This window comes from Cydia pomonella, chromosome 9 (genome assembly GCF_033807575.1).
Source record: "Cydia pomonella isolate Wapato2018A chromosome 9, ilCydPomo1, whole genome shotgun sequence".
Lineage (NCBI taxonomy): Eukaryota > Metazoa > Arthropoda > Insecta > Lepidoptera > Tortricidae > Cydia > Cydia pomonella.
In genome coordinates, this window is record NC_084711.1 from 24,074,384 (window position 1) to 24,088,454 (window position 14,071).

Below are 14,071 nucleotides of genomic sequence, written 5' to 3' on the forward strand. Positions count from 1 at the left end.
AAAAAAAAAAAAAAAAAAAAGGTTAGGTTAGGTTAGGTTAGGTTAGGTTAGGTTTTTTTTTTTTTTTTTTTTTTTTTTGTAAGTTTTTAAGTGTCAGTTGTAGACACAGGGCCCTCGCTAAGGATACGGGCGACCCTGTGCCCGAGGTGACGTTTGCGAACGGGTTTTTATGTTTTATGCGATGCCGGGTCCGGCATCACCATCAGTCGAAACAATGGTGATGCTCGACTTGAAGACCCGGCGTTGTTGGTATGATTTAAGATGGACCCATGGTCCCCGCATTGGGCACGGGCGGCCATGGGCCCAGGTTGATATTTGATGCGATATGTTTGAGATTAGGGAATAGCAATATGTTTGAGATTAGTGATTAGTTATTTATAAATGGTTAGAAGTATAATTTGTGATTGATTTTAGTTTGGTTTGGTTTGCTTGGAATTTTTGGTTTGGTTAGGTAGTTGATTTTTAGATTGTTGTAATTGGTTGTGGTTGGAGGGACCGCAGTAAAGATAGAAAGATAAAGGCACTCAACGGACGCTGCTGCCCGTCCGCCGGTTTTCCCTTAGTCGCCTTTTACGACACCCACGGGACGAGATGGGGTGGTGCTATTCTAACGCCGGCACCACACGGCGGGTTAGGTTAGGTTAGGTTAGGTTAGGTTAGGTTAGGTTTTTTTTTTTTTTTTTTTTTTTTTTTTTTTTTTTTTTTTTTTTTTTTTTTTTTTTTTTTTTTTTTTTTTTTTTTTTTTTTTTTTTTTTTTTTTTTTGCTAACTACCTCCACATGGATCGGAGCCTATTTTATTAAGTTTCGCATTCATTCCAGTTCTCGCTATTTTGCTTCTCGCACTTTTATTCTTCATACGTTTCTTTCTTTCTTTCATCATCTTTCATTCTGTTCACGGCTGGGACTGCCGTCTATCTGTTTCCTTATGCTAATTGGGCTACTTTATTTATTTCTGGGATCTTCTGGGATCAAGGGGGAGGTATGGTCCTCTGACATGGGTTAAGTCAGAGATTTTATTTACATTTATTATTGCTGGTTTCTTTTACATTTATCTTAATTCTAATACACTTGTTTATATTATATTACAGTTTTTATTTGCTATATTTAATTTACAGTTTTAATTTATGTATCTCCTAATATATACACCAGATATATGTGAGTACATAATATTGTTTACTTATTTCTATTTCTTACAACTTTAACTATCTCTATACAAAATTCTAAAAATATGTCTCTCTCCTTTTTGCTTTTCATTATATTACATATTGTTTCCCTCCGTATCTCTATTCCCATCTTGACTTCACACTCGATGCGCGCGTATTCATGCACAGGGCATTCCATCAGAAGGTGTTCTACTGTCTCCTCTTTATCTGGCTCGCAGATGCATGATGGGTTGTCCTTGAGCTTGAACCTGTGCAAGTACGAGGAGAACCCACCATGCCCTGTCATTATTTGCGTCACTGTACCCGTCGGCTGGATCTTCCTGACAAGCCGGTATGCGGCTACCGCATCCGGGAAGAACACCTTCGTCACGGAGGCCGTCGAACCCGCCGCGTATCGCTCAGCCCATTCGCCAAGCGTCTCTTCACGTATGAAGCGCTTGGCGAATGAGATGGGGCACCGGTCGTAGTCCGCCTTCCTCCGCGACGAAAGTGCTGCTATTTTCGCCAGCTCGTCCGCCCGCTCGTTGCCCGCGAGTCCTGCGTGTGCCTTGACCCAGAACAAGAGAATATTCTTGCCCTGGTCAGAAGCAGCTTGGAGATTGCGTCTCGCCTCTAGGGCCAGGCGGTGGAGCGAGCCTCGGTTCGTCAGCGTCTCGAGAGCAGCTCTCGAGTCGCTGAAGATGCCGAAGCTCGCTTCACCCCTCCTCTTTATCTCCTCGGTTGCCCTGTGTATTGCCAGGAGTTCGGCCTGATACACGGTGCAGTAGTTGGCTAAGGTGATTTTTATGGCTTTGTCTTCGCGCTCACCTTTCCATATGGAAAGGTTAGGTTAGGTTAGGTTAGGTTTTTTTTTTTTTTTTTTTTTTTTTTAAGGTTTATCCGTGTCAGTTGTAGACACGGGGCCCTCGCTATTGATACGGGCGACCCCGTGCCCGCGGTGACATTTGCGAAATGTTTTTATGTTTGTTCGATTTCAGATTTGACATCAAAATCTTTGGTAGATAGAGATGTACGGTTTAAAAATCTGATTTTGATTTAGTGACTATGTAGGTGGACATATGGTCCCCGCATAGATACGGGCGGCCATATGACCATAGGAGAATGTTGATTTTTCAGTTTACATAATTAAATTCTTTATAATGTCGGAATCATATGATAAGATCTTAGATACACATAAATTTAACGAGAGACTCATTCACATTACTTTTATATTACAAATTATATTCCAATGAATTTTAAACAAGTTACAAGTTATTACAATGATGAAATTGAAAAGAAGATTACTATGTTACTATTGGTAATAACCAAGTGACGCTGTTTTAATGTTAGTTATTTATTATACGTATTGAACTCGGTTGTCTATATTGATTTTGGCTGCAGTTAATCTGGGGCATTTTTGGTCTATTGCTGTATGGTTTATATCGTGTTTGGTATTGTATTTAGCATTATGAGATTGGCAGTTAAAGCATTTTGGTTTATCTGATTTGTTAGGGCAGTTCTTATATGAATGGGTTTTGTCTGCGCAGTGTGAGCAGGGTTTTACCACTGCCTTACAATGGACACGAGTGTGCCCAAACTGAAGACAGTTTAGGCACTGTTTAAATGGAGATTGCTCTGAGACTTGCACCCGCTGGTGCTCAATATTGAGCCGGCCGAGTTCCATTATGGCTCTCCATGTGGTGGGTTGACATCTGAAGACCGCGTTGTACAAATTGTTGTTTCTGTTGTTTGTTACGAAGGATAATTGTAGCGTTTCTCCTTCGCCGAGGGTGGCCTTCACCGATGGGTTCTGTAAGAGTATGATCTGTGAAAGTTCATCCTTCAAGGTCTCCTTATAGATCCCCTTCAGAATTACCATCGGTGATAGGGTCCTGGCAGGCTCCGCTTTGATCTTTGCAGTATTGAGTTTGTGTAGTGTTGTGTTCCTTTGGTCTTCAGTGTCAAATTCTATTCTTATCTTAGAGTTCGTGAGCGGTTTTATTTTGGTTGGGGCGAAGTTTTCATTTTTAAAGGAGATTTTGGTTCGTAATGTGCCCATCGCATCAGCAGTTGTATTTGCGTTCTCGATCGTCGCGACGAGCGCGGGATGAGATTTGGGTTTAGAGGCAGCAGGTTTCTTAAGCTGTTCGCTGTAAGTTGGGCGTCCAGGTTCAGCGGTGCAGCCCAACTCTGCTCCGCTGATGGTGTTTTGGACCAGTTCGCTAAGGGCTCTCTGCTCCTCGCGAATCTGGTTTAGCTGCAATTGAACCGACTCGACAACGTCCCGTGCTCGGTCCTGTAATCCGTCGTCAGGGTCGGTTTGAACACCCATTGTCTTGATATTAGCGGGTGGAAGTGCCTCTTTTCTCAGGATGCCATGGATTTCCTTTGTATAGACTTTGAAGATAGCCATGGCATTCTGAGCGGCGACCTTTATGCAACGTTTATTTTCGACGGTGACACTTTTGTGAGTTTTTGAAGTTTCGATGTTCTCAAAGATCTGCTTCATTTCATGCTCCAGGTCGCCGTTGAACTCCTCGAGATAATCCATGATGGGATGATTGTTGGCGTTGCGTGCTGGCAACGCTTCCACTGCTTGGTCTCGCTGGGCCGATGTGCCCTGCGGTGTGGAATACAGATTCTCGAGTCGCACAACATCGAGGTCAAGTATATTCAAGTTTTCTGCACTCATTATGAACACGAATTTTTATATTTGGGTTAAGGCAAAAATTTTTGAGCAATTATTAAAAGATTAAATTAACAATACAATTTGTAGCAATTTAAAATCGAAATCAACCTTAAATATAGTTTTATATACAGAATTAGCAAAAATATTAGAAATTTTAAAACTAAAATGTGCAAATCCAAGTCAATGAATCAATCGTAAGATAGACCAAATATATGAAATGATAGCGCTATGAGAGCACTATGAGAAACAGTTGTCAGAAGTAAAGTAGATGCGACCAGTTTAAAACTATAAATTTTTAATACGAAATTTTTTAAAGGCAAAAAGTGACTTTTGAAAATTTTCCAAGAAAAAGTTATCCAAATGTGCAAAAACTATGAAGAACTATAAAGAAGCAATTAAGAGGAAACAATAGACACCAAAAAGAAGAAGAACGGACAGTTAGGAGAGAAGATATGAATTTTTAAAAGTTAAAGATTTTTGAGGATTGTCTGAAAAAGAGGAAAATGGGAATATCTCCGGAACTAGAAGAGTCCCGGAGGTCGGGATAGGCTCAAAAGATGGGGAAAAATTGCAAGATCATATGTTCCGAAAATGAGGGTAATGCGGTTATATTTAGTATGTTTGCGAAAGGCTTGGTTAGGTTAGGTTAGGTTAGGTTAGGTTAGGTTAGGTTAGGTTAGGTTAGGTTAGGTTAGGTTAGGTTAGGTTAGGTTAGGTTAGGTTAGGTTAGGTTAGGTTAGGTTAGGTTAGGTTAGGTTAGGTTAGGTTAGGTTAGGTTAGGTTAGGTTAGGTTAGGTTAGGTTAGGTTAGGTTAGGTTAGGTTAGGTTAGGTTAGGTTAGGTTAGGTTAGGTTAGGTTAGGTTAGGTTAGGTTATAGGGTTGATTCTCGGTAGATTTTGTTCAAATTTGGTACAGGGGCTTTTTTTGACCTTATCTTTCTATGGTATTTCGCGCTTGCTCAGAATCGCCCTGGGTCTGGGACCTCCCATACATTTTTTTTGAAAATTTTCAGTTTTTTGTTTTTTGCGAAAAATCTATTATATTTAGGCACTTGGTTTCCTAGCTACCCCAAAATTTCTCTAATTCTGCATCGAATGACACTTTTTTCAAGAAAATCGGTTAATAAATAAAGATTTTAGACCCGGGTTAGATTATTTTCGCACATTTTTTTGAAAAAAAAAGTTGTCCAAAAATTCTGAAAAAAATTCTATTTATAGATTTGCTTAAATTCTGATATTACTAACGTAATATCTGATTGCTCGAATCTGAAGTCCATTTTGCTCTATCTCTTACCGTTTCCGAGATATAGCGTCCTAAAGTTGCGAAATTTCTTAAAACATTGCTATTCCTGTTTATGCGGCGTCGTTGAATTATTTGTATGGAAATAGTGAAATCCGACTCACACTTGACCCTTTTTTCATAGAAATTGGATTTTATGTAATTATGGGTGAGTTTTTAGAGTTTGTATGTTCATATTTGGTACATAGTGACATGGCATAGTCTATATTGACATGATCTGTCAAACTGTCAAATTTGACAGTTTTTGAGAAAAAGTTTCACATTTTGTCATAGTTAAATAGAAATTGTCATTGTTAAGTATTTTTGACCAAAAGTGTCATAGTTGATGTATTTTGACAGTTTATGTAAAAATCTCGAAATTTGACTTTTTTAACAAAAATGTTTACTTGGAATAGCTATACAGCTGTATAAGATGACATGACCAAGTGCAAATTGACAAATTTTATCAAAACTATCATTTTGATAGTTTTTGAGATTTATATTGAAATAAAGTTATTTTTGAGTATAAGATGATATGATCAAGTGCAATTAAAGTGATTGGGGCAAGATTGAAAATATTGACAGTTTTTTGCCAGAATTGGTTCATGCTTAGAAAAATAGTCAATTATTGTATGAGATGACATGGCCAAGTGCAAATTGACAGATTTTGACAAAATTGTCATTTTGACAGATTTTGTTCTAAAATGACATTTTGACAGTTTTTCACCCAAAATGTAATTTTGACAGTTTTTGACCCAAAATGTCATTTTGACAGTTTTTTACACAAAATGATATTTTGACAGTTATTGACCCAAAATGACATTTTGACAGTTTTTGACCCAAAATGACATTTTGACAGTTTTTGACACAAAATGACATTTTGACAGTTTTTGACCCAAAATGACATTTTGACAGTTTTTGACACAAAATGACATTTTGACAGTTTTTGACCCAAAATGTCATTTTGACAGTTTTTGACACAAAATGACATTTTGACATCTTTTGACCCAAAATGACATTTTGACAGTTTTTGACACAAAATGACATTTTGACAGTTTTTGACACTGACATTTTGAGTTTTTGACACAAAATGACTTTTTGACAGTTTTTGACCCAGAATGACATTTTGACAGTTTTTGACACTAAATGACATTTTGACAGTTTTTGACACAAAATGACATTTTGACAGTTTTTGACCAAAAATGACATTTTGACAGTTTTTGACCAAAAATGTCATTTTGACAGTTTTTGACACAAAATGACATTTTGACAGATATTGACTGACAATGACACTTTGACATGCTGACAATCTGACATTCTGACATACTGACAGGTTCACAGTAAACTCGGTTATGGTGAAAATTTCAAAACTATTTTACACAAAAAGTAAGCATCACACGTTTACAGAAATAACTTTAATACTATTTTTTAGGGACTATAAGTACTATACAAACAAAAAACTATGGAAAAGTTGGCTAGGAAAAATTTCAATTTTGCAATGATAATTACGTCGATTACGTCGATCGCGGTGCTCCCGCGTTACCGTTATAGGGTTGATTCTCGGTAGATTTTGTTCAAATTTGGTATAGGGGCTTTTTTTGACCTTATCTTTCTATAGTATTTCGCGCTTGCTCAGAATCGCCCTGGGTCTGGGACCTCCCATACATTTTTTTTGAAAATTTTCAGTTTTTTGTTTTTTGCGAAAAATGTATTATATTTAGGCACTTGGTTTCCTAGCTACCCCAAAATTTCTCTAATTCTGCATCGAATGACACTTTTTTCAAGAAAATCGGTTAATAAATAAAGATTTTAGACCCGGGTTAGATTATTTTCGCAATTTTTTTTGAAAAAAAAAGTTGTCCAAAAATTCTGAAAAAAATTCTATCTATACAATTGTATAAATTTCGATATTACTAATGTAATATCTGACTGCCCGAATCTGAAGTCCATTTTGCTCTATCTCTTACCGTTTCCGAGATATAGCGTCCTAAATTTGCGAGATTTCATAAAACATTGCTATTCCTGTTTATGCGGCGTCGTTGAATTATTTGTATGGAAATAGTGAAATCCGACTCACACTTGACCCTTTTTTCATAGAAATTCGATTTTACGTAATTATGGGTGAGTTTTTAGTTTGTATGTTCATATTAGGTACATAGTGACATGGCATTTTTGACACAAAATGACATTTTGACAGTTTTTGACACAAAATGACATTTTGACAGTTTTTAACCCAAAATGTCATTTTGACAGTTTTTGACACAAAATGACATTTTGACAGTTTTTGACCCAAAATGTCATTTTGACAGTTTTTGACACAAAATGACATTTTGACAGTTTTTGACCCTAAATGACATTTTGACAGTTTTTGACCCAAAATGTCATTTTGACAGTTTTTGACACAAAATGACATTTTGACAGTTTTTGACCCAAAATGTCATTTTGACAGTTTTTGACACAAAATGACATTTTGACAGTTTTTGACCCAAAATGTCATTTTGACAGTTTTTGACAAAAAATGACATTTTGACAGTTTTTGACACAAAATGACATTTTGACAGTTTTTGACACAAATTGACATTTTGACAGTTTTTGACCCAAAATGTAATTTTGACAGTTTTTGACACAAAATGACATTTTGACAGTTTTTGACCCAAAATGTCATTTTGACAGTTTTTGACACAAAATGACATTTTGACAGTTTTTGACCCAAAATGTCATTTTGACAGTTTTTGACAAAAAATGACATTTTGACAGTTTTTGACACAAAATGACATTTTGACAGTTTTTGACCCAAAATGACATTTTGACAGTTTTTGACACAAATTGACATTTTGACAGTTTTTGACCCAAAATGACATTTTGACAGTTTTTGACCCAAAATGTCATTTTGACAGTTTTTGACCCAAAATGTCATTTTGACAGTTTTTGACACAAAATGACATTTTGACAGTTTTTGACCCTAAATGACATTTTGACAGTTTTTGACCCAAAATGTAATTTTGACAGTTTTTGACACAAAATGACATTTTGACAGTTTTTGACCCAAAATGTCATTTTGACAGTTTTTGACACAAAATGACATTTTGACAGTTTTTGACCCAAAATGTCATTTTGACAGTTTTTGACAAAAAATGACATTTTGACAGTTTTTGACACAAAATGACATTTTGACAGTTTTTGACCCAAAATGACATTTTGACAGTTTTTGACACAAATTGACATTTTGACAGTTTTTGACCCAAAATGACATTTTGACAGTTTTTGACCCAAAATGACATTTTGACAGTTTTTGACACAAAATGACATTTTGACAATCTGACAATCTGACAGTTTCACAGTTAGGTTAGGTTAGGTTAGGTTACTGACATTTTGACATTTTGACATTTAGGTTAGGTTAGGTTAGGTTAGGTTAGGTTAGGTTAGGTTAGGTTAGGTTAGGTTAGGTTAGGTTAGGTTAGGTTAGGTTAGGTTAGGTTAGGTTAGGTTAGGTTAGGTTAGGTTAGGTTAGGTTAGGTTAGGTTAGGTTAGGTTAGGTTAGGTTAGGTTAGGTTAGGTTAGGTTAGGTTAGGTTAGGTTAGGTTAGGTTAGGTTAGGTTAGGTTAGGTTAGGTTAGGTTAGGTTAGGTTAGGTTAGGTTAGGTTAGGTTTTTTTTTTTTTTTTTTTTTTGTAAGGTTTGATGTGTCAGTTGAAGACACAGGGCCCTCGCTAGGGATACGGGCGACCCTGTGCCCGTAGTGACGTTTGTGAAAAGGCTGGTGTGATTTATGCGATGCCGAGTCCGGCATCACCATCAGTCAGAAAATGGTGATGCTCGAGTTAAAGACCCGGCGTTGTTGTTGTGATTTTAGATGGAACCATAGTCCCCGCGTTAAATACGGGCGGCCATGGTTCCTGGTTGATTTTTGTTAGGTTCAGTTAGATGTTGCGATTTGTTTTAGATTTTTGTTGGTGTAAGTAGTGTTGTTATAATGATTGTGGAATTTCGTTTGGTTTGGTTGGATTGGAATTTTGGTTTGGTTTGATTGTTGGATAGAGAATAGTTGTTTTTAGATTGGTGAGATTGGTTGTGGTTGGAGGGACCGCAGTAAAGATAGATAAAGGCACTCGATGGACGCTGCTGCCCGTCCACCGGTTTTCCCTTAGTCGCCTTCTACGACACCCACGGGACGAGATGGGGTGGTGCTATTCTAAACGCCGGCACCACACGGCGGGTTGAAGATGATGGGGTTTGATTTGTTTGTTGGGGGTTGAAATTGGGGTTTTTGAGTTGTTTTCGCGAATTGGACCGCAGTAGGTGTTGGTAACACTATTCAACGGACGCTGCTGCCCGTCCGTTGCTTATCCCTTAGTCGCCTCTTACGACACCCACGGGACGAGATGGGGTGGTGCTATTCTAAACGCCGGCACCACACGGCGGGTTAGGTTAGGTTAGGTTAGGTTAGGTTAGGTTAGGTTAGGTTAGGTTAGGTTAGGTTAGGTTAGGTTAGGTTAGGTTCCACGGACCTGCTCGGGTGTCCGAGTGGGCGGGGAGGTGAACCCCGACGTGGCGCGTCCCCAGGTGGTGGATAGGGGAATGCCCCGTCTCGTCGTCGAGCCGGGGTAGGACGTAGTCCCGCGAACCAAACACCGGGGGGGAATTGGGGGGCTTTCTGCCCGAGAACGGCTCTCCACGCGTCCTTCTGAACAAGCAGACGGCGCAGTGGATGAGCAGTGAGGAGGAGACATGGGAGCGATGTGGGGTGTCAATCGGGTCGCTGTTTTGCGCGCGAACTTCCGGGGACCCTCCTCCCGTAGGCGCTGGAGGGGGCTGGGGGGGCCTCTGACGCGGCATGGATGTGTGAGGTTGCCGGATTGGGGAGCCTTCTGCTTGTCTGACATTGCCTAGCTGTCTGGAAGGATTGTGCATTGGGCTTCTGTGAAACCCAAGAGCAGATCCATTTCTCCGGGCGGGTCGGTGGTGTTAGCGAATCGGGAGGCTCGCGCATCGGATGCCGCGCGTATTGGTGGCGCGTCTGGGGGACCTTCGGCCTCCAATGGCGGCTGCGGGGGGACATATCCCGGATCTTCGCCCGTAGAGCGGCTCCTCGATTGATACCTTGAGAAATGTCTGCGTAGCTGTGCTAGTGTTCCCCGGGGCTATGCTGAATAATGCTCCTCACATCGCACAGGCCTGGAATGAAGGGCCAGATGCGGGCGGCTCCGCGTGTCCCTCTGAGTAGCAGAGGGCACAGTGCGAGACGCAAGGTCCCTGTCGGGACGCCGATGGAACCCGCTAGTAATTTCCTCTGGCGGGGGGAGGAGCACGTGGAAGAAAACCACTATAAAAATCACCCCAATCCCAAGGTGTGTCTGACGTGCCGACGGGATGCGTGGCTGGGGGGAGCCCAGTCACAAGCGTCAGGGAGGGGCATACCTCCTTAAAAATAGCAAACAAAATGAGTGGAAACGAAAATGGAGAACTACCCCAGGAGGTTCCAATCCTCCATGTCGCCACAGGACGGGTAAGCGCCCGTGCTGTGGCGACATGCCGCCTTCCGTATTCTGGGGGGGCAAACCACTCGAGACTCCGAAACGACGACACTGGCAAAGACTTCATGGACACCGATTTGCAGAGTGATTTGGTTTTGAGGCTGCAGGGAGGAGGTGATGGGGAGCACAGTGGTCCGGCAGAGGCAGAAGCCTCCACGAGGCCCCCTAAAGATGGACTTAAGTCTCAAAGAGATGCCCAGGGGCGCTTTGTGCGCCATGTTGAAGACGTGCCTCCAGAGCTGGCGGTGGATTCTGTACGCTCCCCACCCGGACCAGCAAGGGTGCTCGGTGAGAGACGTAAAGCCGTAGTGCGAATAGAACGCCTCGCAGAAAGGGTCTCCTCTCTTGGCAGGGAGGAGTTCTTCTCCCCCAGGAGAATAGACGCGGGTGGCCTCCCTGGGCCCGAAGTATTCTTCTCTCCGGTGCAAACCGATGGGGAAACCGCCGAATCCGACGCTTCGCTAACTGCCGAAGGACGGAAGAGGCAGCGAAGTAGCGGTAGCGACACGGGAGCATCGCAGAGCGGCGAGGCTTCTGATCTTGCGGAGCGAAGAAAGTCCGCCTCTGGACCTTCCAAGCGAGGAAGAGGCCGCCTACCAACCACAACACGCCACGCAGGGCTGGCCAAGGAGAAGGCTGAGCTCCTGGAGCTGGAGCAACAGGAGCGCGAGCTGCAGGCCGAAGAGGACCTTAGGGCCGCGTCCAAAAAAGTGACGCTAAGACGGCTTGCCCGCCGTCCGGAATCGTTTGGGACTACAAGCGGGTCAGACGACGAGGAAAACCGCACAGCCCTGGCCCTGAACCAGCAGGTGCGTGACAGTCTGGGGCTTATCAAGGAAGTGGCCTCCAAGTCCAAAAACCTAAAGGGCACGTACCAACGTGTCCTGAAGGAGGCGGTGGTCGCGATCCGGGAAGCAGTCGGCGAGTTGAGGGGCCGGACTGTCTCCGATGAGACGAGGAGGCTTGCCGCCGAAAACGCTCGACTTAAGGCGGAAATGGCCGAGCTCCGTAAGGAAATGGGCGACCTGCGTGCTAGCCTTGGGCAGCGCCGCGAAGGGACGCGCCAAGAGACGGCAACATCACCTGCTCGGGAGCAAGGCGACTTAGAGCGCAACATTGTGGCCAAGGTGAGTGCCATGATGGGTGCAAGGTTGAGCGCCTTGGAGGAGAGACTGCTTCCACAGCAACCTACCCAGGCGTCGACTGGTCCCACGCCTTCCAAAGCAGGAAGCTCCCCCCGCGGTCGCACCCCAGCTCCTACCAACCCACCGGGTGCGAAGCGGACCGCGAAGAAGAAGAAAAAGAAGGAGGGGCTCAAAAAGCCTCCTACAAGTGATCCTGGCCCCGCTTCCCAAGTCCAGCAGCCTCGGTCTGCCTCTGAAGAGGGTTGGACGACTGTGGTCAAGCGGGGTAAGAAGAACAAAAAGAAGACTGCCGCTGGAGCAGCGACGACTGCGACGGCGCAAAAGCCGGCGGCACCGCGGAAAGCACAAGGAGGGAAGGATCGCAATAAGGACAAGGCGAAATTGCGCGTCCCGCGGTCAGCAGCCGTAGTCCTCACCCTTCAGATGGGAGCAGAAGAGAGGGGCGTCACCTATAAAACGGTGATTAGGGAGGCCAAGTCCAAAATCTCCCTGGACGGGCTCGGGATCAACGGTCTGAGGTTCCGTAGGGCAGTGACAGGGGCAGCAATCCTGGAGATCCCAGGCCCAGCCACCACCAGCGGCGACAAAGCAGACTCCCTTGCTGCCAAGCTGAGGGAGACGCTGAATGAGGCCGACGTCCGGATAGCTAGGCCAGTAAAATGCGCGGAGATGCGCATTTCCGGCCTGGATGACTCGGTCTCAGAGGACGAGCTCGCCGCTGCCGTTGCGAAAGGTGGAGGGTGTGCCCTAGAGGCAGTGAGTGTTGGCCGGATCTCCCGCACGCCAACAGGCCTGGGTACAGCGTGGGTTCGCTGCCCCGTAGCAGTAGCCAAGAAAGTCGCGGAGGGGCGACTTCTGGTCGGCTGGGCTTCGGCTAACGTGAAGCTACTGGAGTCTCGTCCCCTGAGGTGCTACCGCTGCCTGCTGCCTGGCCATGTTAGGAAGGGGTGCACCTCAGAAATCGACCGCAGCGACCAATGCTACCGCTGCGGTAAATCCGGCCACCTGGCCAGGGACTGCACCGCTGCACCTCGCTGCACTCTGTGCGCTGCAGCGAGTAAACCTGCCGACCACAGTGCCGGCAGCAGTACCTGCACGACGGGGGCCAAAGCCCCGAAACGCGTGTTCCGGAAGGAGTCCGGCAAACCAGACACCCCTGGAGCGTCAAAGCCTCCGGCTGTAGAAGAGGGCCCGATTAACAACACTCCAAAATGACAGAGTCAGTTAATCGAGTCCTCCAGGCGAACATAAACCACTGCACCGGGGCTCAAGATCTCCTGCTGCAGTCCATGGCGCAGTGGTCGATAGATGCCGCCGTGGTCGCCGAGCCGTACTATGTCCCTCCTAGGCATAACTGGGCTGCGGACTTGAATGGCGTGGTGGCCATTATAACAAAGGCGGGGGCAGAGGGCATACCGCCCCCTTCCACCTTGGCAAGGGGTCAAGGCTATGTGGCTGTCCTCTGGGGTGAAATCGTCCTGATCGGGGTATATTTCTCCCCCAACGGAACAGTCCCCGAGTTCGAAGCCTTACTCGGCCATCTAGCGGCTCTTGTTGGGCAGATCCAACCGCGCCAGATAGTTGTCGCGGGAGACTTCAATGCCAAATCCACGGCTTGGGGCTGTCCCGCGACAGAGATTCGTGGAGACCTTCTGGAGGAGTGGGCGACGATGACCGGCATGTCGGTTCTGAACCGAGGGTCGGCCAGCACCTGCGTACGCTGGCAGGGAGAGTCCATTGTGGACGTCACGTTCGCGACCCCGGCACTCGCGACCCGTGTCCGTGACTGGAGAGTACTAGAGACAGTGGAGACATTATCAGACCATTTGTACATCCGGTTTGATGTTTCCACGTCCTCCGGAGGTACGACGGGCACGGATCGTCGTCCGGATGGTCGTGCTGCGACCTCTTCCCCTCGATGGGCCCTGAACAGCCTAGATCGTGAAGCGGTGGAGATAGCGTCCCTCGTCCAAGCCTGGGCAACATATTCCGGGCCTGTGGAGGTCGAGGAGGAGGCAGCCTGCTTCCAAGAAGCCATGACACAGATCTGTGACGCAGGCATGTCACGAGCCAAGCAACGCCCTCCGAAGCGTCAAGTGTACTGGTGGTCCCGAGAAATCGAAGAGCTTCGAAACCGCTCCAACAGGGCGAGACGTCAGTACACACGGTCCCGCCGACGAAGGCAGACCCGAGACGTTGAAGAGGAGACGCAGCTGTACAGCGCCTATAGAGAGGCGGTCAAGGCGTTGCAGCTCTCCATCTGCGAGGCGAAGGCGAGCGCCAG

At 44.9% G+C, this 14,071-nt stretch overlaps 1 protein-coding gene across 1 annotated transcript; it reads left to right on the forward strand.

Annotated features, from left to right (window-relative positions):
- Positions 1-337: 337 nt before the first annotated feature.
- LOC133521017 (uncharacterized) lies at positions 338-13,002 on the forward strand. Its single transcript, XM_061855739.1, has 2 exons — positions 338-635; positions 9,536-13,002. Exon 2 carries the CDS (start codon positions 10,549-10,551, stop codon positions 13,000-13,002), a length of 2,454 nt encoding a protein of 817 aa, XP_061711723.1. The 5' UTR covers positions 338-635; positions 9,536-10,548.
- Positions 13,003-14,071: the final 1,069 nt, after the last annotated feature.